This window comes from Orbicella franksi, chromosome 15, assembly GCF_964199315.1.
Source record: "Orbicella franksi chromosome 15, jaOrbFran1.1, whole genome shotgun sequence".
In the NCBI taxonomy this organism is placed as follows: Eukaryota; Metazoa; Cnidaria; class Anthozoa; order Scleractinia; family Merulinidae; genus Orbicella; species Orbicella franksi.
Genome location: NC_138159.1, coordinates 20,318,064 through 20,338,015, shown reverse-complemented (window position 1 = coordinate 20,338,015; position 19,952 = coordinate 20,318,064). Strand labels below are relative to the sequence as shown.

The following is a 19,952-nucleotide window of genomic DNA, read 5'->3' as shown; positions in this document are numbered from 1 at the left end:
AAGACGAACTGCTAATATATACCCCTGGATTTACAAATCTCACTGTTCCGATCTTCTGGCTCGATGAATAACGTCAATAACTGTTTAGGGAAAGGAAGAATATAAATTTTATACGGTTTAACTAAAAACATATAATTGTATTAAGTGAATAAAGATGGTGAATTTAAGCTCGGTAATGAAATGTGAAAAGTGAACTGATCAACATGACACAAGCGTGGGACAAAGAAAAAATCTGAGTCCCCGACAGGAATCGAACCCATCACCTCCCGAACACCGGGCGGGCGCTCAGATTTTTCCTTTGTCTCAGGCTCGTGTCATGTTGATCAGTTCACTTTTCACATATAATTGTATTGTATCGCAAATTTTCAACATAAAAAAATTTATTCTTTTCAAAATCGCAGCCTCAGGTTTATTCTTAAAATGTTTTTAAAATTTCGCAAATTTCACCCGGGATATTCTTATAACTGATATACTCTTATAAGGAAAAAAAGAGTATACTTGCATGCCTCTCTTTAATTACCTTCCTGGTTAACTGAATTACTGTTTGAAATCCCTGAACAGATTCAAAAAAAATGTGGAGATCAACGTTTCTCGGCATTCCAAACTTAACATCGTCTGTCCAAACCCAGCGAGCGTGTTAGATGAACAAGAGGCCAGCATACCCAAGGAACAAATGTACGAGAACATGTGGATCGTGGACAAACACGAGTATGACATGTGCACAGTGAACACAAGTGTCGCCAGCTTCACGGCAAATAAGAAACTACTGAATTGTAATAGTCCCTTACAGTTAAAGTATTACCCAATGGTGTTTAGATCTTACAGCGCTTTATTAGGAGGTATAGAGTTTGTGCCAGGAACAAAATATTACTTCATAGGTAAGTCCTGTACCATTTTTAATTGGTGAAATCTGTTTTCTGTGCAATAAGGCTTTCCAAGTTCCACTGCTATTCCCTACCTCGCCCTAAGGAGACCTCGAGCTCGTTTTCACAGACTTTGTATTTGGTTCTAGAATACAGAAAGGCCGTAGGCTTTTAAGTCAACTTCGTGCTCAGGACATTGTTAATTCGAATACTATCTGTAACCACTGCTATTACCTAACCACTACTATACCTCGCCCTAAGGAGACCTCGAGATCGTTTTCGCAGATATTGTATGTCGTCGTGGACTACAAGAAGGCCGTACGCGGCTTAGTAAGGACACTGCTAATTCGGATATTAAGTGTCACTAGTCAATAAGTGATCGCTTATTGGAGGCCCTGTAAAAAACATGAAGCTAGAAGACACAGGCAGACACCAAAGAGAATAGCATACGTCATCGATTTCGAGAGGAATTGGTTCAAAGCAGGTTTGCTAGTCAGTATTTCTAACACCGATTTAAGTAAATAGATGGATCCAAAAGACCTACAATTCTGAGTAAATTTCAGCAATGCAAAATTACTTACGTCGTATTTATGATCTTGAATTCCTCAGCAACCTCAAACGGCATGCAAAATTCACTGTCCAGTGACAATGGGGGACACTGTAGGACATCTAACATGAAGATGGTGATTTATATCTGCAATGGAAGCTCGGGTAAGAGCAATCTTCAAGTTTTAGTTTGGGTTAATTTTTGTTTCTCGGAATAAGAGGAATGATAATATTCCTGAGTATAATTAGAGGGGGTAAGTGGTAAAATATCCGAGCTGTTCAGAATCACCTCTCAAAATTGATTGCTTATGGGCTGGTGGTCTTAGAGATAAAAAAAATGACTGATTATTAGAAACCCTAGAAACTTATGGAAATTTAAGGGAGGCATGTCTTATTTTTTGTCAAAACCGCAACCTCGTCGTGGGAAAAAGATAGGGGTGATATATTATGTATGGGTTATTGACCAAGTGTGAGGTCAAGATGGCAGGATATTGGCCAAGGGCTAGTTCTTTTTTTGCGTGTTCATGGACCGAGACGGAGTCGAGGTCTATAAACTCGCAAAAAAGGAACGAGGCCAATATCCAGCCATCTTGACTGAACAAGCTTGGTCAATAAAGGATTTATTTTATGGCTTTAGGGGAAATTTTTCTTGCGGGACACGGCGGGTAGTCCCTAGCGGGTAGCCAATCACAGCGCAGGATTTGATTCATCTTGCCCGCTCACGGAGCTAGCCATATAATAAGAGCTATTATTAATAGCAACCCCTCCTGTAACCTATTTCCAAACAAAACCTACACTGGAATAACTAGACAAGGCTGATCAGTTTTCATCAAAATAGTTTCTCTAGCTTATACATCTTCACCCATGCAAGACAACTGAAAAAAACTTTTATCCACTACTAAGTTCTTCAAATGTTGTTAATTGTGTTTTCTTTAGACCCCAAATGTACTGATGCTCAAACCGTTTCCCCTTCTCCATCCATTTTGAGTGCACCTCTGACACAAACAACGCCGAGCCTCAGTAGTGGTATATCATCCTCAGTCCTTGTGCAACAGTCCAGTCCAGTGCAAACCTTCTCAGTTGGTACCATGTCATCCTCAGTCCTCGAGCATGAGTCCAGTCCAGTGCAAACCTGCTCAGTTGGTGCCATATCATCCTCAGTCTTTGTCCAACAGTCCAGTCCAATTCAAATCTTATCAGCAGAGATCTCTGCCAGTCCAACAAACGCGCTTGCGCTGACATCATCGACCGCTGTCCAGTCTGAAAGTAAGAATATTTAATAATCACTAAATTCAACAATACATTACTCAGTGCAAAAATAGAATTCGGACGATCCTAAAATAAAACCGTCCGAAATATTAAAGGGTCCGAAATATTTACAGTAACAGTATACATCTTTGAAGTAGCTCCAAAGCTCCTGATTTCCTCTATGCCGGGATTTAGAGAGCGAACTATAGTTAAGACACTGCTTGAGATATGTAACGGCTTGATAGAATTTGTGATATTTTCTCGTCGGTGAATTCGTAGAACCTTGAGGATGCAGTAATACTATCATCGTTTGATGTTGCTTCAGTCAAATTCTTGTTTTGAAGTGTAAACTCACTTTAAAGTGTCCGAAATTGTTGTCCGAAATTTGTCCAAAATGAGATAAAAAGTGTCCGAAAATTAAACGGCCGAAATTTTCTGCAAGTAATGTAGTTTAGCTGAAGCAAGTACAGCTACCATCATTATTGTTTGCCAGTCCACGGTCGAGAGTGATTAACATTTTAATTCTCCTTACAACACCAAGACAGTGTCAAGGAACTATGTAATAGGAACAAAGAAAACCATCAACTGGAGGATATTATCTTGATCTCCACCAAATTCTCAGAACTAACATCACACGAAATGTACGGTATTGAGCGAGGAGAATTAAGATTGCAATCAACCTATCTTCATGATGTACGGTAGAACCTCGCTGTCTTGAGCTGAGCTCGGTTATCTCGAACTCAAATCATTTTTCCTTGAATATAATTTGTCGTCACTTACTACTGGCGCGGTGGCCTCATAGTTAATGCGCTCGTCTCCGGAGCGAACGGTCCGGGTTCGAGCTCTGGACGGGGACATTGCGTTGTGTTCTCGGGCAAGACACTTTGGGCCTTACTCTCACAGTGCCTCTCTCCACCCAGGCGAAGAAATGGGTATCGGTGCCGAATTTAATGCTGAGAGTAGCCCTGGTATGAACTAGCATCCCATCCAGGGTAGACTACAAATATTCCTAGACACTTCGTGCTACAGAAACCAGGACAAGCTACGGCCTGATGAGCCCCTCGGCTCGTATGCAGGCTTTATCTCGAACTTTTTTTCTTTCTCTTTCCCGCGATTCAACTTTCTGACAATTTTTTGCTTTTTTTTATTCTCAGAGTCGTCAATTCCAGAAGAGTTCCTCTCTTTATTCAAGAACCAGACCCACCTCTTAACATTGATCTACAACTATACATCCATGATACCAGATCTGGAGCTCCTCATACGAGGAATCTATTCAATGAAGTCACTCAACCAGACGCAAACTGAACAAAACACAAAGTTAACACAGAATTGTACAATTGTACAAAACGTGAGTTCCGCTCCGGTGCAACCGGCATGCCCTCTTGGAACTCAAGCTCCTGGTAAGTGGCTGTTCTGGGTATAGACTGCAAACAGTTGCTCCTTTTTCTCTCCAGATATCGATGCGCCACTCGCAAATTTGCGGGAGGCGTGAACCTCAAGCGCGGTCCTCTACCGAGTCTTACTCGAAGTTTTCTCGCTCGCTTCAGATTTCTCCAGCACACTGCGTTTTGCCCACCAAAACAGGGCCTGGAATCTAGTTGTAACAAGTCGCAAAAATGGCCAAAGTTTTCACCAATAATTTGTCTCGGGGCCAGTATACATCCAGTTTCCTGAAATACGGCTAAAGGCTTAACAATCAGTTTTGCTATAAGGATTTGTTTGGGTTAAACCTGAGTAAAAACCTCAAACGAACTAGATATGTGACTGTAAGGCAAAGTTCACACTAGCATCCATCCATATGTTGCAAGTGTGAACTATGCCTTACAGTTTCTTCATAGCAACATAACAGCATGAACATAACGACATAAGGAAGAAAAACTACTTTAATTTTTTCCTATGTCTTTATGTCGAGGTTCACATCACCGACATAATGTAGTTACATCAATAGTGTAAACTAAGCCTTACATTACAATAGCATGCATGCATGTAACTATACCATACTAGCAGTGTATGTTCTCACTGTTCACTTCTTTTCTTAAGTGTTTCGCAGCTGTAAAGAGCTCTTTGAAGCTGGCTACAAATTGAGCGGTATTTACCGCGTTGATCCGCTGGCTGACGGCAAAGGCGGATTTGGAGTTTACTGCGACCATGGGAATGGAGGAGGCTGGACAGTGCTTCTTCGCCGATATGATAGTACCTTGAGCTTTGATCGGGGTTGGAATGCATATGTGGACGGACTAGGGGATCTGACAGGCGAATTCTGGGTAGGTTTGGCCAATATGCGCAGGCTCACCGGTGGTGCGACCTTTACCATAAGATTCGATCTTGAGTCCCCGGATGGCGAGAAGAGGTACGCAGAGTATAATGGCAGTACATTGGGAACATCGAAGACAAAATTCAGGATAACGGTTGGAAGCTACACAGGTGAGAAACAGCACCAGGGAGGGAGGGGTGAGGATGGATAGCATTGTAGAATCATGAAGCAAGTACAAAACAAAGATTTGCTTCTGTCTCCATAACACTGAAAGGATTTGAAAACTCTTTTACGTTAAGTTATCACCATCATCTGCGCTCACAGTAGCTGGATGTCGAAGGGAACCGTCAAGTTCCCCACCCCTCTCCTACCCCTGCAATGGCTTCCCTCCCACCACCCCTTCGTAAATTCCATCCGGAGTACCCCCCTCCCAACACGTTCTATTAATTTCAGGACTGGTCGCCATCTTGAATTTGAGCACAGAAGGCTTGAGCACGAGTTGGCGAATCCTCTCTCGATACTGATGAGTAATTTTCTTGTTATGTTATAGGTGACGCTGGAGACTCTTTTTCGTACCATAATAACATGAAATTCTCGACCAAGAATAGCGACAATGACAAGTCTTCGCAATCATGTGCTAAATTAGCATTCGGAGGCTGGTGGTTTAATAACTGCCAAGAAGTCTGCCTCACTGGTAAATACAAGAATGGCACGCACACCGCTCCAGGAATTGTGGGAATTCAATGGTTTTCGTGGAAAGGAGGTAATTACTCTCTGTCCAGAGTAGAAATGAAGATCAAGCCATCTTGAATTTTGTCTGCCGTCTTGTGACACTGAACCATTTATGGTGTTTATTAGTGGAATCATATATGACCTGCGACCAGTCATGTTATCCCAGTAATTGACGAGAACGTATGGACTGAAAATAAGAACTGTTCCCTTAGTGTATAGCACCGGTGACGCACAGGTCATGTACTGTGAACAAATCACATATGTATTGAAAACCTAAGAGTTTTAGTCTTCTCTTTTCATGCTTTTTGGCAACGGCACTACAAGAATGATTTCTCCAATTTGCACGCACCGCGAAAATAATATACAAAGTGTAAATGCCAAGAAAAAACAATTACTGGCATGGAAAAACGGACGAAAGCGTAGATGAACAAACAAACCATTTGTACAGGTTTTTCGCTTTGAGAGCTCATTATTCAATACTCCGGAGGAAAAAAGATGGCGACCATATGTTTTACCACAGTACCATGCGAGCCTTACATAGACTGTCAAGTACAAGGAAAGCCATCTCTTTGCAATATTTGTTCCTGTGCTAAAGGCATTGTGTATGCTAGGTTTGAGGATTTTCGAATTTCTCTGTACGTATATATGAGTGTTGTTAAAGTTCTCGTGTGCCAAGAATTATGGGTAAATGTACCAGTCACTACCTTTTTTTTTTTCTTACGGAGGATTATGTAGGTTCCAACTTATTAAAATTAAAATCTTGAAGTCCACCGACACAGACATCCACCCTTTCAAAAGCCCTACCCAGCGGAAACATTTAACTCTTGTCCCCGGTCTCCCAGCTCTTTAGGCAGTCAAATTTGTTTAGGCTCACAAAAGATTGCAAATAAACGACTTAGACTCCTAATTGTTTTGCGTCAAAACATCTCTTAAGTATTCTCCTACTTCATAACGTCCACCGTCTTGTATAGTACTTGATAAAAGTTCGATTTATCAGTGAAGCAACATCTGGGTACTGATTCCATATCAAATCTTCCCTTTTCTTTGCAAAACCATTGAGTGTATTAGGTGTTTAGTGTATAATGAGGTTGAATCTGGTCGTAGAATGGGACAAAGACAAGTTGAACTAACCCAACGGGCAAGCAAGCGCCGTGCTGGATTATAACATGGCTCTGACATTTTGAAAATAATGAAATCAAAGCTTCATGTATTTTTTCGTCCATTGGGTCATAGAATACCCGCAAATGGACAAAACTATGGAAAGCCATTAGTTAATTAGCACTCTGTTTCTGTACAAGACCCCTACAAGACGCCAGATAATTTTTCGGTTTTACAGTGTTTGTGGCGAAATATTTACCCTGCATTTTGTTTAGAATACAAATAAGCTTAATAAGGGGCTTTTAGCACTGAAAGTAACCAAGTCCAAATACGCTGTTGTAAACTGCTTTTCGGTAAATAAAGTTTAAGTTATTTCCCTCGAGACTAACAAGTCGTATTAAATTAAAGCAGATAGCGCTAATCATTAAAAGCTAGCGAATTATAAAACCATTGTTTGACATTTCAATAAAGGGCTTTTGAGCTAATCCACTACTAATGAAATTGATGCGCGTAACTCGCTAAAATAAATTCTCTTCGCCGAAGGAAAATGGCGTTGTGGAGCGTTCAGCAATTTTTACTGTGCGCGTGGCTAGTTTTCGGTGTGAGTATTTCCCACGCTGGTCTCAATCCCTCTCTCCACTGGGATCCCCGCAATCCAACTGTAATGTCCATGTGGGCGCAGACTTCCCCGAAGACCGAGCTTTCTTAGTATTTTAAAGAAACTTTGAACGCACAGTTAAAATTCTGCTTTGGTTCATCTTCACGTGTTGTTGTTATCATTGATTGTTTTGTTGCAAAATAAACTTACTACTCGCGTAAAATGGTGAGAATTCAATGAGCGCAAAGCCTCGAATAAGCGCCCACTCTCAAGGTCCAAAATTTAAATATTAAGTAAATGCTATTACATCACAGTCACTTCCTATCATACAAAATTCAAAATATCCCTTAAAATTCCCTTTCAGTTACAAAAAAATTTATAAATACATAATAAATTTTCTCAGCCACTTGATCCTAATTCCCATGAGTTGCTTCATCCTTCCCCCAGATCGCGCACAGTCAATAAATTATTCAAAATGGCGATCGGACGACCAACCGGACGAACAAACTGAGTGCGATGGTAGCCACAGTGCTTCATGTTGTCAAATCACGGATTGGAAGTCTCTTTCGATGTTATGTCATTTTGTCAAACAGATCAAGAGTTGCTCCTAACGCCCAACTAAGTTCAACACCGTCTATTTTCTTTCGAAGCTACAAGAAAGGAACAAAAACACAAGCATGAAACACAGGCCTTAACGAAGGTAGGGGTGGAATGTATCTTGCGGGAGGTGAGGTTTAGAATTTTGTCGTCAGATCTGTCTGTATACTTCCTTTTTTTTTATTAGTGCTGGTAATTCACGGTCAACTCATTTCGGTGACAAATTGACCCTAAAGAGATCGACCGTGGCAAAATATCGAGGCCTTGGAACTAGGCAACAGTTTGCCAGGGTTGTGTTTATGGTGAATAGAGGCAAATAGAGAGTACAAAATAACGCACGTTTGTCCGATACTCACTGTTAATCTCCTGTTCTCCTTGAAGCCAAATCCTTCTTTTAGTAAAGCTACAATGTATGTGGCATCCAAACAGAGGTATGGAGAAGATTTAGATCCCTTGGAACATGCTACAGAGAAACACAAAGGACTCAATATGCATTGTAAAACAGTTACGTGCAAATGTGTCTCGAACTTTTTCAGGTCGTAAAGAGCGTAGGGAAAATCGCAGATTTTGGTCGTAGGGTAAGGGGTTTGGGAAGCGGGCTGCACACCCCCACCTAATTTTTCTGGGAGTACCCCCCGGGCTATGCATGTGTATACTCAATTTGATGACATGATTGTCAAACTAGGTTCAATACTAATCCTTGCACAGTTGTGTGACAGTCAACACCGCAAATAATTTTGCCAGCAGCTGTTTTTTCTCTTAGGGTTTGACGAGTTTATTTTCCCACGAACGCAAACACAGTAAGGTGGTATGGATGACAATAGGCTGGGGCGAGACATGTGACATGACTCTGCCTTGTTCCAATCCCTTATCATCCAAAGCATCTTGCCCTGTATAATTATGTATTCCATCCTTGATTTAGAGGATGAAAAAGCAGAAACAGACTGTACACAGTCTACACTACAAATTAACTGCTTTTCCAGTTACACCATGCCATCTTTAAGAAAGGAACAGACATGGCTGCAGATACAAGAGAAGATTTTAATTTATAGTCACTTGGTAACTTCATAAATACCTTCCTTAGCTCCAGCTACAAAATCTCCCACAATGATGGTACCACCCTTCTTTTCATCTGCAATTCAAATTTATTACAATTTAACTCAGAGTGTAGTATCACTGTAAGTAGTGATAATAAAAGTTTGTACAAACTGATTGTCCTTCCCTAAATTGCATACTGTGGTCTGCATTTTTGGTCACTACAAGACTGGCTTCGACAATAACAAATAACCTACTAGAATACAGCAAATGATATAGTACAGGTGATCTGTAGAGAAGATAAACTTTTCTTGTCCCTACCTATTAATCCCATTTCCATAGCTCTATCATAGTAGTAGGAAAAAGCATACATCTCTATTGAGTTAATAGCAGCTGTTGAAGAAGAGAAAAAGTGCTGAGAATATTAATTACCAGAAACAGTTCATCCGAATAGAACATGACCTTAACATCATGTGATGCATAAACCTTCCCCTTCCCTCTCCCTAACCCCAAACAATAAGCCTGCAGAACAGCAGAGGTGGTTTAGGAAGGCAGAGTGCAAGCAAAACTACCTTGGCCTGTTTTGCAAGCGACAAACAAATAAGCCATAACAAAACTTCTGAAGACCTCACAAATCACTTCTGAGAACAGTCTACTTTTTTTAAATGTCTTACTTGGTTTGTGAACTTCTGCTTGAGAAATAACTTTTTTGACCTGTTCCATACAAGCATTGAAACCATAGGTATCAAGACCACTGAAAGGAAATGATTTAACCCTTTAATTTTGAAGAAGAATCAACTTCTTAATCACTCTTTAACAAATCAGTACACGGTCAACAGAATGAAAAGTTAAAATTTTTACTTGCTCAAAACGATTTGAGAATAGTCAAGCTGTGTTAGCAAACCCTGTTATTGTTCTAAAAAGATTACATGTACTTTGAACTAGACTTTTTAGATATTAATTTATTACAAAACTGAGTGCATACTGACCCAATATTAATACCGTGTTTAGTGCCAAATTTCCAGGAATCTTTAAAATTGCTGTGTATACAAGGACTGTGTTTAACTTCTTTACCATCTGCAGGAGAATTAACAAGACAACAATTTTTCGTTTAGAACTGATGCCATTTAGAATACTGCAATGAACCCCAAATTGAATACAAACAATAATAAACCAAGATCCCTTACCATCTTTCACAGCTTCTCCTAGTTTCAGTATGGATGTTCTTGCAGCCATGAGTCCAAGACCAAGATAACTAGAAACATTGATAACAATAAAAAACTAATTAAAAGAAACAACTGAACCATATTAATGAATATGTAAAAAGTGTCTTCAATCGCAGGTTACTTTTTGCATCACAATGGCATTAACTCTCACCAAGCCAGAGGCCAATCTTCAGTTGCTCAGAAGAGGGATGTCAGAATAAGAGCAGAGGAAGAGGCGAGGTTGGCCATTTCCCGTTCCAATAACGGGTACCTGAAAACTTTTGCCTGTATTGGTATCTTTTAATATTAGGTATGGATTGGAATGGACTGGAAAAGAACACTAGTCCTTCAAAGCTGCATTAAGTCTCAAAAACAAAATAATTCACCTGAACTAGGACTTAAATACCTCAAATTTTAACAACAAGAGGGTATCTTCCTATTTAGAAAGTAAGAACTCTCTTCGTACCTGTGAGTGTAAAGTGTAAAATGGTTGTTGGCAATGTTCAGATTTCTTGAGAAATCATCAGGTGCTTCTATCAGAGTTCTCTTTGTGGAAAGAGTATACAAATATTAAAGGTATTATTAATTAAACTGAACATGATTTAGAGCTTAATTTTCCTAAACATCTTAAGACAACTTAGGTCGTACCAACAATGCGCCAGTACCCATTTACATGCCTAGCTGGGTGAAGATAGGCACTGGGAGAGTAAAGTGTCTTCCCTAACAACAAAAGACAATGACTGCAGCCACAGCATGAACCTGGACCACTCACTCTGGAATCCAGCGCACTTACCATTAGGCAACCACACTTTAAAACCTCCATAAAATCTCACAATCTCTTAAATGCTGAGGGCCTCAAATGTGATTACTATTGAACATTCGCAGTATCTTTCCATTCTATAATTAGTGTCTATTACATGTAAGCGTAACTCGTGTCAACATAATACTTTGGATTAAGCACTCTGTGAGACTGTGCACATTTAACAACAAATTAAAATACATGGGCTCTTCAAGTACTATACATATATTAACCTGATCAATTGGGTTAAGAGTAATCTGTGTTGATCCTCCACCAAGATCCAAGGTACCAAACAGGTTTGAGCTGTCGCTTGTCAGACTTCCTAATGATAAACAATAAATAGAACACTGCAGATTACAAATATCTGTCAGTCATTCATTGCAAGAAAAAAATAGAGGCAACATGAAAACTGCAATAAATTAGACTGCTCGTTGTCTTTTTTTATGAGTGATAGTCAATTTTGTTATGCCTTGTTGACTATTCGTTCATTGAAAACTCAGACTCATAGTTCAATTTATTGTTAAATGGATGCAAGTTAAGATCAGATATCCAAAGACTGTCACAGTTATGATTGTGCTGAATGTTTAATTAAATGAGTTTGAGAAATGCATGTCTAACCTAATAGAAAATTAACAGTAATCCAGGCAAACAATCCTTCATCTGGCCCATCCATGATGCTAACATGACTGTGATCAGGGAAGAGATAAGGAGAATCCTGGAACAACCTACGCACCTGAAAAGCAGTGTACAACATTAACAAACTTCTGTGGTACTTTTGTCACTCAGTAGAAACAAATTATTAAATAATGAACCGTGATTAATTACAGTTGAATCTCCACTAATGGCCACCTCTCTACAACAGCCACCTCTCTACGATGGCCATCACTCTATAACGACCACCTCTCTACTGTGAATATTACACCAGCCTGCCTTTATTACGGTCAATTCTTTTCAATACACTTTTGCAGACGTACAATGTACCATGTGAATACTTTATTCTCACTAAATTTTGCAAGTATTCAATTTTGCAAAAAATCAATAGCCATACACCTGTATTTTGCAAAAATTAAATTTCATGATTTTGAGAATGATATGAGTATGGTCCAAAGAGTAATACCTCCTCCAGTAATTGTTTAGAAGAGTTTGACGGAAGCAGTCTTAAACCTGCTGTAGCCTTGAGTGCGACAGGAGTACTTCTCTGCTGTTCTTTTGGTATGATTGCATCTGACTTTTGAAGTAACTCCTGTATAGAATGTGATCCCTGAAAAACAAAAAGCATTGAATAAAATTTTGCTATGAACCTGAAGTAGATGATAGTTTGACTAGTGAGGACGGAATGGAGACTCAGTGAGAAGGGTTATGGTTTAAAGCCCCCACCCTACCACCTCTGGAGATTCCAATTTAGTTTCATACCGTCCTTTTACAATTTTGGCATTTGAGAATGCACTGTCTCTTCCCCAGTGATGGCAGACATCCACTGGGTGGGTATAGATATTTTTTTGGAACCACACAAAATTACTATTTAATTAATATCTTGAGTGTTCTAAATCATCCTTACAATTTCAGTAGTCATTTTCAAGCAAACAGATAATTACAATGAACAAAACCATTACCTTTGGGATATTCACCCTTTGTACAATAGCCGGTTTTCACATGACGTCACTAAAATTCAAACTACAAAACTATTGATCTTCCAGAGATTTTACTTTTATTAATGATGTACAAGAGCAGCTGAAAACTAATATTCATGCCAATGTTCGCTGCGAACGGGTTCTTGGTTTTGTGATACACTACACTTGAATTTCTAAGCTATTGCATGATGCAGCATTTACATGACAGCCTAGAGAGCTGTCATCATGGTTAAAAAAGTGACTTATTTCGGGGAATTTGGCTAGCTGAACAGTTCATGTCTTAGAAAAAGTATTATTTTAATGTTTTAGAGTTCCTTGAAAGATAAATTCACGCTTTTGTAGAAAAACTCAGTGACAGATGTTTCTGTTGGTTTCTGGCCGCCATGTTGGTGCCCATACAATTGGGCACCAGCATGGGGTCTCCATACAAATCTCTATAAACTTGGGTAAAAAATCTCTCCATGTATCTTGTATAAGAAAAATTGCTGTGACCAGAATCTTGGCAAGAGTCTTTGCATATTTACCTTCTTTCATTTCCCAGATTCTGAACTTTATCTATTGAATGGTTTTGATTATTATATTGACCTATTTTGAATGGCGTGACACTGAAAACCAGCAATAACACTTATGTCAACTATATGTAGTGCAAACAAATCTTTAAATTATTTAATGAAACTTGTTGACTGTTCTTCCGACTACATGTATTTACTTTGTTGGGAAATTATACGTTGTGCAGTTCCAGAAAATATCCATACTCTCTACCCCCCACCCCATAGAAGGGATTGGAATTTCCTGTGGGGGGAAGAGTCTGTAAGACCAAAAAATTTAAAGAAATAAATGGCAGAAGCTTAATTGGAATTTCTAGAGGGGTGGGGGATCTTACGAAAACCCCTTCCTTGAGGGAGGTATGGATTTTTTCTGGAACTAAACATTGATCACGTTGATCACATGCTATCTTCTCACTTGTTTAGGATCATCAGCATACGCTGAAAGGCCAGGTTTTACTTCATGAAAGAACTCTGTCACAAGCCCCAACTGTCCTCCTAGATACACCCATCAGATAATAAAGGAAAAAAAAACAAAATTTATAATTAATTTATAACGGCATTCGTGATAGAACGCTAGTACATTTATACTACTGATAATAATTATTAAAATTCTAGGACTGTCCTGAGGGAAAACCTGTGTTTTTATTTTCGATGACTCTTCAAGGATCTGGTAAATTTTCAATTTAACTTTTCAAGACCTTGACAAACCTCTTTCAAAGCCTTACTTTAGGACCTTTAGTAGCACCAGCTTTCTCAAGCATGTGTTAAGTACCATAGCCGGCTGTTCTGTTTGTTAAGCTCAGGTATCACCTTAGGTACAAGTACAAAACGTCAACGTTGTATTTCGAAAAGAAACCCTTAAGAACATTTTACACAAGTGAGGTTTCTGTTTTGGTTTCACTGGCGTCTTACCTGCAGTTTTCACAAACGTATAAACGTGGATTCGACTCCCCGTGCTACCGGCATCAAACATGATTCCATGGAGCTCTGATCTAGAGCTTTGTGAAGGCGATAAGTAAAACAGTCTTGAAATGGAAACGTCCGCAAAACTAACCAGGAAAAATATTGTTAAGAACACAAGGAAGAAGATCAATGTCACCACTCTACAGCCTCGAACATTGTAGATTCGGTGTGGCGGGCATGGAGCGAACATTTCCTTTGCTCTTTGAGATCGAACCTGTCCATTCATATGTAAGACCCTAAGCAACAATGTGATCGTAGAAAAATGAAGAACAGAATAAATTACACGTAGAACATTCTCTGTCTTCTGGTAGAATCCACGCGATGGCGGTCCAGTGTACCATGCCTTGTAACCAAGCCTCTTCGCTCCTGAACTACGCTCCCAAGTAGGGAGGTAGTGGTGGGGGGAGGGGGGCGGGATTTTTCCGAAAGGTTAAATAGACGATAACTTCAGCATTTTTGAGGGCAACATTGTACGGGTAAGGAAATCGGAAAATTATTGAAAATGCAGAGAAGCAAAAGCATAAACGTTGTGCAAGTCTAGTGAAAAGCAAAACCTACAAAATATACAGGAGTAGGAGCCTCCCACTCCCTCAACGTGGGAGTTCCCCCCCCCCAATCAACCCGTTACCTGTAAACAACTCGCTGAATCTTCATTTGTTCCGTTACCTAACAATTTCAATGTATTTTGCGGTCTTGAAAATGATCTGTGTGTTCATGACATACAACAAAGTTTTTTTTACCCCAGTGACCAAAAAAATCGGTCATCTTTTGCGACAGAACTTGTTAGGGAACAAAGTTCAACCCTGAGAATTTGAAATGAAATCAACCTTTCAGTATGAAGCAAAGTTATAGCAAATATCATAAGCTATTTGTATAACTAGGAGGATCATGTTAAAATTGTATAAAATAGGCAAAATAAATTATGTTGTTTGGTTGTAAAGACTGGAAATTTAGATAATAAAAATCTTCATATTTATGTAATCACACATGCTAACTACAAGTTATATAGATTTTGCAGTGTATGTGAGGCAGAATGAGAACTCAGAAACTGGCCGATTGCACATTTTATTTTATATTTCATACATTCAAAATGATGAAGTATACAGCAAATGAAATGTCCATTTATTTGACGTTCAGGGAAGAGTTGGACAAAGGTTCAAATTCATGACTCATTAGGGCTGAAGATTAGTGTGGGCATTAACTTTGGTAGTGACTGGAAATATTCCAATAGAACAAACACTTTGTTGGTACTTTTTTGTAAAAAAACAAAAAAGTAAAAACAAACAAATTATGGCTCCTGCACTTTAAGTTGTAAGTTTCTGCTGTGTCCTAGCGTTGATTTGTAATTTGGCATAAGCACAAAGATCTCTTTCCTGGAAATGCAGCCTTCCATGACTGGTCCTAGTGCAGGTTACATAATCAGCCATTGTTCAAGGATTCAAGGTCAAGGTAAGTGTTACTGTTTCTTCTGAAGTCTAACACGTACACTGCAAGCGGTTTGTGAGAGGCACAGTGGCCTTAATGTGCTGAACCCTGACTTTGCAAGATGCTAGTCTCCTGCAATGTAGCCTCTTCCATGCATTTAGTTAGTTGGGGTGAAGTGCAAAAAACAAAAAACTGCTGAGCCTTCCTGCATTGCACTTGTCCCTATTTTTTGTGCCTTTTTTTAATCGTGCTGTGCCCTAACTACACTGAACACCCGGAAAAGGCTACTTGCAAGGCCTCTCAGGCTCTGCATGTGTGTAATGGGTACCAGAAATATTGTGGGTAACCCTGCAATAGCTTAGCATTTCATCCAGGGGGAGTAGAAATACACAATTACTCCAAGTCATTACAAAACAAAAACCAGCGGTAAGCACCGGCTTCATGGACAACCAGGTTATTCTAGAATCTGATTATGATGTTCCGTCACATTCACACAGAAAGACACCTGATCAGAAATGTGATAAATATCAACAATGCTTTAATACAACATTCAGAAAGATGTTACAGTTAGTTGTTGCAAAAATTATTCCATCATTATTTTGGAATTTTAACACCCATTTCTTCTCATTCTGCATTGTTGCTTTGACCTCAGTACACTCTTGACTAATGGAACTGCAAATAAAAAAGAAAGAAACCAATTTCAATGTACGTCAATGCATGTCAAGGTGAAATGAAAAAAAAGAAAATGGCCACAAGTGTACCAGAAAGCAAACATAGGCAAAAATCATGGCACACATTTCGCAAACACAATGTTTCCCAATATGGGGATTAAACTGAAGATTTCAAAAAGCTGGTCTGCATGGAGCAGAACATTCCGAAATATGTATGACTATAAATCTTATTCCATGTCAATTTTATATAACTTATTTTTTTTTGTTTAAAGTGATGAAAGTAGAACAAACCTTCTGAAAGCCAATGTCTTTGGCATACTGCCTAAAGCATCGTCTACAAATGTTCAGTCCATATTTTCTGATAAGGCCATGATGGTTGAAGCAAACACGGCTATGAAAAAGGAAAAATACAGCTATTTGTTAGTTGCATGTTTTGAATAAAAATATATTCTTTTCAGCAAAACCAATAGAACTAAATTATTTATGCACATGTGTCAACCAAATAAAGACATTAACATAACCCCAAGGCAAACCCCAGGCAACTGTCTAGATGTGCCCCGGGGATGTGAATTTGATGTCAGTGATTGATATTGGTGTGGAAAATTTGAACGGGGATAAATTTGAACGAGTTACATTGATATTGTGGTGAAGATTTGTAAAAGGCATTGAGAGACAACAATGTTCTTTGTATATACATTGTGGATAAAAGTAGTACCTTCAAAAGGTTTGTACAGTGTTTGAAGGTAAATATAAAGTCTCACTTGTGCACAGTCTCACTTTGGCACAGTGGAAGAGGAAAGTGGCCAGTCAAGGGTATTTGTTTCTTTTCTACTATTTATTTTTCCCATGCATATCCCGGTGGTCACTTGATAGCATATACAACTCCAAGGCGAGGCATTTGAACACCGCTTTTACCCTGGGGGATGGGAAATTGACCAAAATGTCAAAAGCTCTGGGGAGAGATGTTGAAGTTTCGAATTGACTGATACATTAATTTTGAGCTTTGCATGAAAAAGCTTTTGCTGCAAGGAATGGTTTACTAGTGAACTAGCAAACAAATGTTAAGCTACAAAGTTTACGAGACTAGTCAAATGAACCTACAAAGTCATCACTGAGCTTCAACAAAACTTGAAATTAGACATTCAAAACTTTCAGTCGAAAAGAAATCATGCTTCCAACGAACAAATACTGTCAAAATTTCTTCATTCAGAGTGGTGTATTCAAACAGTCACTTCTCCTGTAAATTCTACTCGGGGCACAAAACGTGAACGTGAAACACAGACGAATCGCTTAAATTTACGGGTTTGAACCACGTGTCCGCCATATTGAATTTTCACTCGACTCGGTTGAGCCTTGTAAACCCACCGAATACGCCGAAACACAGCAGTAGTCCCCCAGAACATCAGAAAAAAATAACAAACAATAACTTAAATATACGGTGGATACAAACTTACCAGGATCTTGAGCCTGGTCCGTAAGTTCTTGGGTGAGAAAACCAAACGTTTGAGTGGCCCATGATGAAAACTGCCGAAAAGAGAAAGCCGCGTGAAGAACGTGCGATCATATGGCATTCTGGGAATTGTCAAAAAATTCCCTTTCAGGAGTAGGGTGGGGGCGATACTCGACTTGCTGCCTGAAAATTTGTAAATTTCGAAGAAAAGTTTCATTTTTATGAGAAGCCACCAAGGATAGATCTGGAGCCGTAGAAATTAAAGCAATTTACTGTTTTAACAATAAGCCTGCCTACTTATTGTTCAACTTGCTTTGTAATCATTCATTCAACTGAAGATGACAGAAGTTCTCTCGAAACATGTCTTTTAAACTTAAAAAAATGGTCGTTTTCCTTAAAATCTTTACAAGCCTGCCTTCCTGGAAATGAAATAACTCGAATTTACCGGCAGTAATAGAAAGAATTTGAATTTCGTGTCAAAAACAGTACTCCTTTCCTTTGGTCACTCAGTGCGAAAAATATTCACTTCGCGTTGTGCTCACATTGGAAGCATTGCTACGGTTTCAATCGTTGCCTAGATTAATCAGTTTAAATTGAGACTACAAAACAATGCAGACTGGAAAGGCATAAGCTTTTTGGTTTTCTTGTGTCTATGGCAACGACAATTAGAGAAATCTGCATAATGCATTTCTTGGAGACAATATTGCTTTTCAACCTGCGACTTTTTCACTGGCTATCAACGCAAAGCAGATTTGTTTGATTAAAGCGCGCGGCAGGAGCCAGACCAGTTTTGATTTTTTCACAACAAAAGCTGTACGCAGGATGAGTTTTAGCATTGCTTTTAGTTCCCAATTTTTCTGCAGCTTTATTGAAGAAAAAAAAATAAGAAAAAGTCGAAAGTGGGGGTCATTAAAAGGTTTTAGATTTCGAACGAAATGAAGGTATCGGACCATCGATCGCAGTTTCAATAAATTGGACCGCTCGTGATGCTTGTATGGGTCCTCACAGCTCAGTTGGTAGAACACTTCACCGCTAACTGCAGAAGCCACTAGTTTCAATGAATCTAGTTGAAGCTCCGAAAATCTCTTTTCGAACCCAATTTGCTCCGGGGCTTAACTCACAATAAATTAAAGTAGGCAGTTACAACTGCAATGGTTACATCTTCATTTCATTTGTGTCTCTGCAGTTCACATCATTAATTCTTATTCTATGTTTTTGTATTGTATTTCACCTTCGTTCACAGCCTCAATATGTTTTCGACGCAAGATAACTAAGTAATTTACACTGGTCGATACTTAAACTTTCCAGCCGAGTTAAATTACACATGTGTAGTTGTTGGTGAGAAATTATACCTAAAGACGTTCTATATTGAGGATAGTTTAACTCGCAATGGCAGGTACATCTCGTTAACTATGAACATTAATATAAATATGATTGAATTAAATGTCAATGCGTGTCCTACACACACCCCATTTATAAATATATTTTGCAACGAAATTTCCAGACAAACGTTTAAAAGATCAACTTAAGGTTTTCTGCATTTTCGACAAATAGAGATCGTCATAAAGATTTTATTCAATCAATTCCTCCGCAGTCAATGATCTTTGGAAAAGGAAGGCCAGATAACATGCATAGTCTTCTTCAGACTTTTTATAGCTTGAATTTAGCCAGGGCTAGCTGCTCTCCGCGCAGTTTTGCTTTCCGGTTGTTGTTGTATTTTTTCCTAACTTGAGTTTGAAGTTTGATTTCGGAAACTGGACGCCTGGAATTCCATACAAATTGTGTCTGGCTTTCCTGCATGGCCTAATAAAAGAAAACAAATGGAAACAATCTTTTCGAACCGAGACTCTATCCGTAAGGCCAGGGAAGCTTTTTTAATTCAAAAAGGCAGAACAATTGATCCTGATGGTCTGAACATCCGCGAAGGAACATATTGTTTCCATTTGTTTTCTTTTATTATGTTCTTTTATCATGTTGTTTGATTTTACCGTATGCTTATCTTTAATTTACACTGTCAATTACTTTTACGTATTTCCGGTATCACGAAAATATCGGCTACATAAAAACACGTCCCAATGTAACAATTTCATTGTACCTGAAGAAGGCTGGTTTGGCCAGCCGAAATATAGTACACCTTCAAAAAAGCTGATCATCCTACGTTGTGTCGCTTTTTGCTTTTGTATTCTTCATGAAAGAAAAGCATTTAATTTGATAATAAACACTAAGGCCGAGCTACTGTAATCCAGATTTTTCATTTTATTAACTATCCACACTCACTTTAACTTCGTC

General features: G+C 39.0%; 3 protein-coding genes across 3 annotated transcripts; 1 reads left to right on the top strand and 2 right to left on the bottom strand.

Annotated features, from left to right (window-relative positions):
* Positions 1 to 4,517: 4,517 nt before the first annotated feature.
* On the bottom strand, positions 4,518 to 14,837 carry LOC145469673 (ectonucleoside triphosphate diphosphohydrolase 5-like). Its single transcript, XM_081453427.1, has 13 exons — positions 14,067 to 14,837; positions 13,570 to 13,649; positions 12,093 to 12,236; positions 11,594 to 11,708; positions 11,209 to 11,297; positions 10,643 to 10,722; positions 10,159 to 10,226; positions 9,961 to 10,048; positions 9,646 to 9,725; positions 9,293 to 9,364; positions 9,012 to 9,068; positions 8,293 to 8,399; positions 4,518 to 7,989 (listed from the first exon to the last, which is right to left on the bottom strand). The coding sequence occupies exons 1-13, from the start codon at positions 14,341 to 14,343 to the stop codon at positions 7,912 to 7,914; spliced, it is 1,335 nt and encodes a 444-aa protein (XP_081309553.1). The 5' UTR covers positions 14,344 to 14,837; the 3' UTR covers positions 4,518 to 7,911.
* LOC145469294 (fibrinogen-like protein 1) lies at positions 4,562 to 5,721 on the top strand. Its single transcript, XM_081452976.1, has 3 exons — positions 4,562 to 4,569; positions 4,708 to 5,081; positions 5,462 to 5,721. Exons 1-3 carry the CDS (start codon positions 4,562 to 4,564, stop codon positions 5,719 to 5,721), a joined length of 642 nt encoding a protein of 213 aa, XP_081309102.1.
* A 1,227-nt stretch (positions 14,838 to 16,064) lies between the features above and the next one.
* LOC145469861 (small ribosomal subunit protein uS14-like) lies at positions 16,065 to 17,778 on the bottom strand. The gene is made up of 3 exons (XM_081453673.1): positions 17,668 to 17,778; positions 16,505 to 16,604; positions 16,065 to 16,214 (listed from the first exon to the last, which is right to left on the bottom strand). Exons 1-3 carry the CDS (start codon positions 17,775 to 17,777, stop codon positions 16,206 to 16,208), a joined length of 219 nt encoding a protein of 72 aa, XP_081309799.1. The 5' UTR covers position 17,778; the 3' UTR covers positions 16,065 to 16,205.
* Between the last annotated feature and the right edge of the window lie 2,174 nt (positions 17,779 to 19,952).

Excerpts from the sequence above, each read along its gene's own strand:
- LOC145469673 (XM_081453427.1), bottom strand. The coding sequence starts at position 14,343 with ATGAATGGACAGGTTCGATCTCAAAGAGCAAAGGAAATGTTCGCTCCA. Across the intron at positions 10,049-10,158 it reads AGGAGAAGCTGTGAAAGATG|ATGGTAAAGAAGTTAAACAC; the intron begins GTAAGGGATCTT and ends ATTCTCCTGCAG. Across the intron at positions 9,069-9,292 it reads TATGGAAATGGGATTAATAG|ATGAAAAGAAGGGTGGTACC; the intron begins GTAGGGACAAGA and ends TTTGAATTGCAG.
- LOC145469294 (XM_081452976.1), top strand. Across the intron at positions 5,082-5,461 it reads AACGGTTGGAAGCTACACAG|GTGACGCTGGAGACTCTTTT; the intron begins GTGAGAAACAGC and ends GTTATGTTATAG.
- LOC145469861 (XM_081453673.1), bottom strand. The coding sequence starts at position 17,777 with ATGATCGCACGTTCTTCACGCGGCTTTCTCTTTTCGGCAGTTTTCATC. Across the intron at positions 16,605-17,667 it reads GGACCAGGCTCAAGATCCTG|CCGTGTTTGCTTCAACCATC; the intron begins GTAAGTTTGTAT and ends CCTTTTTCATAG.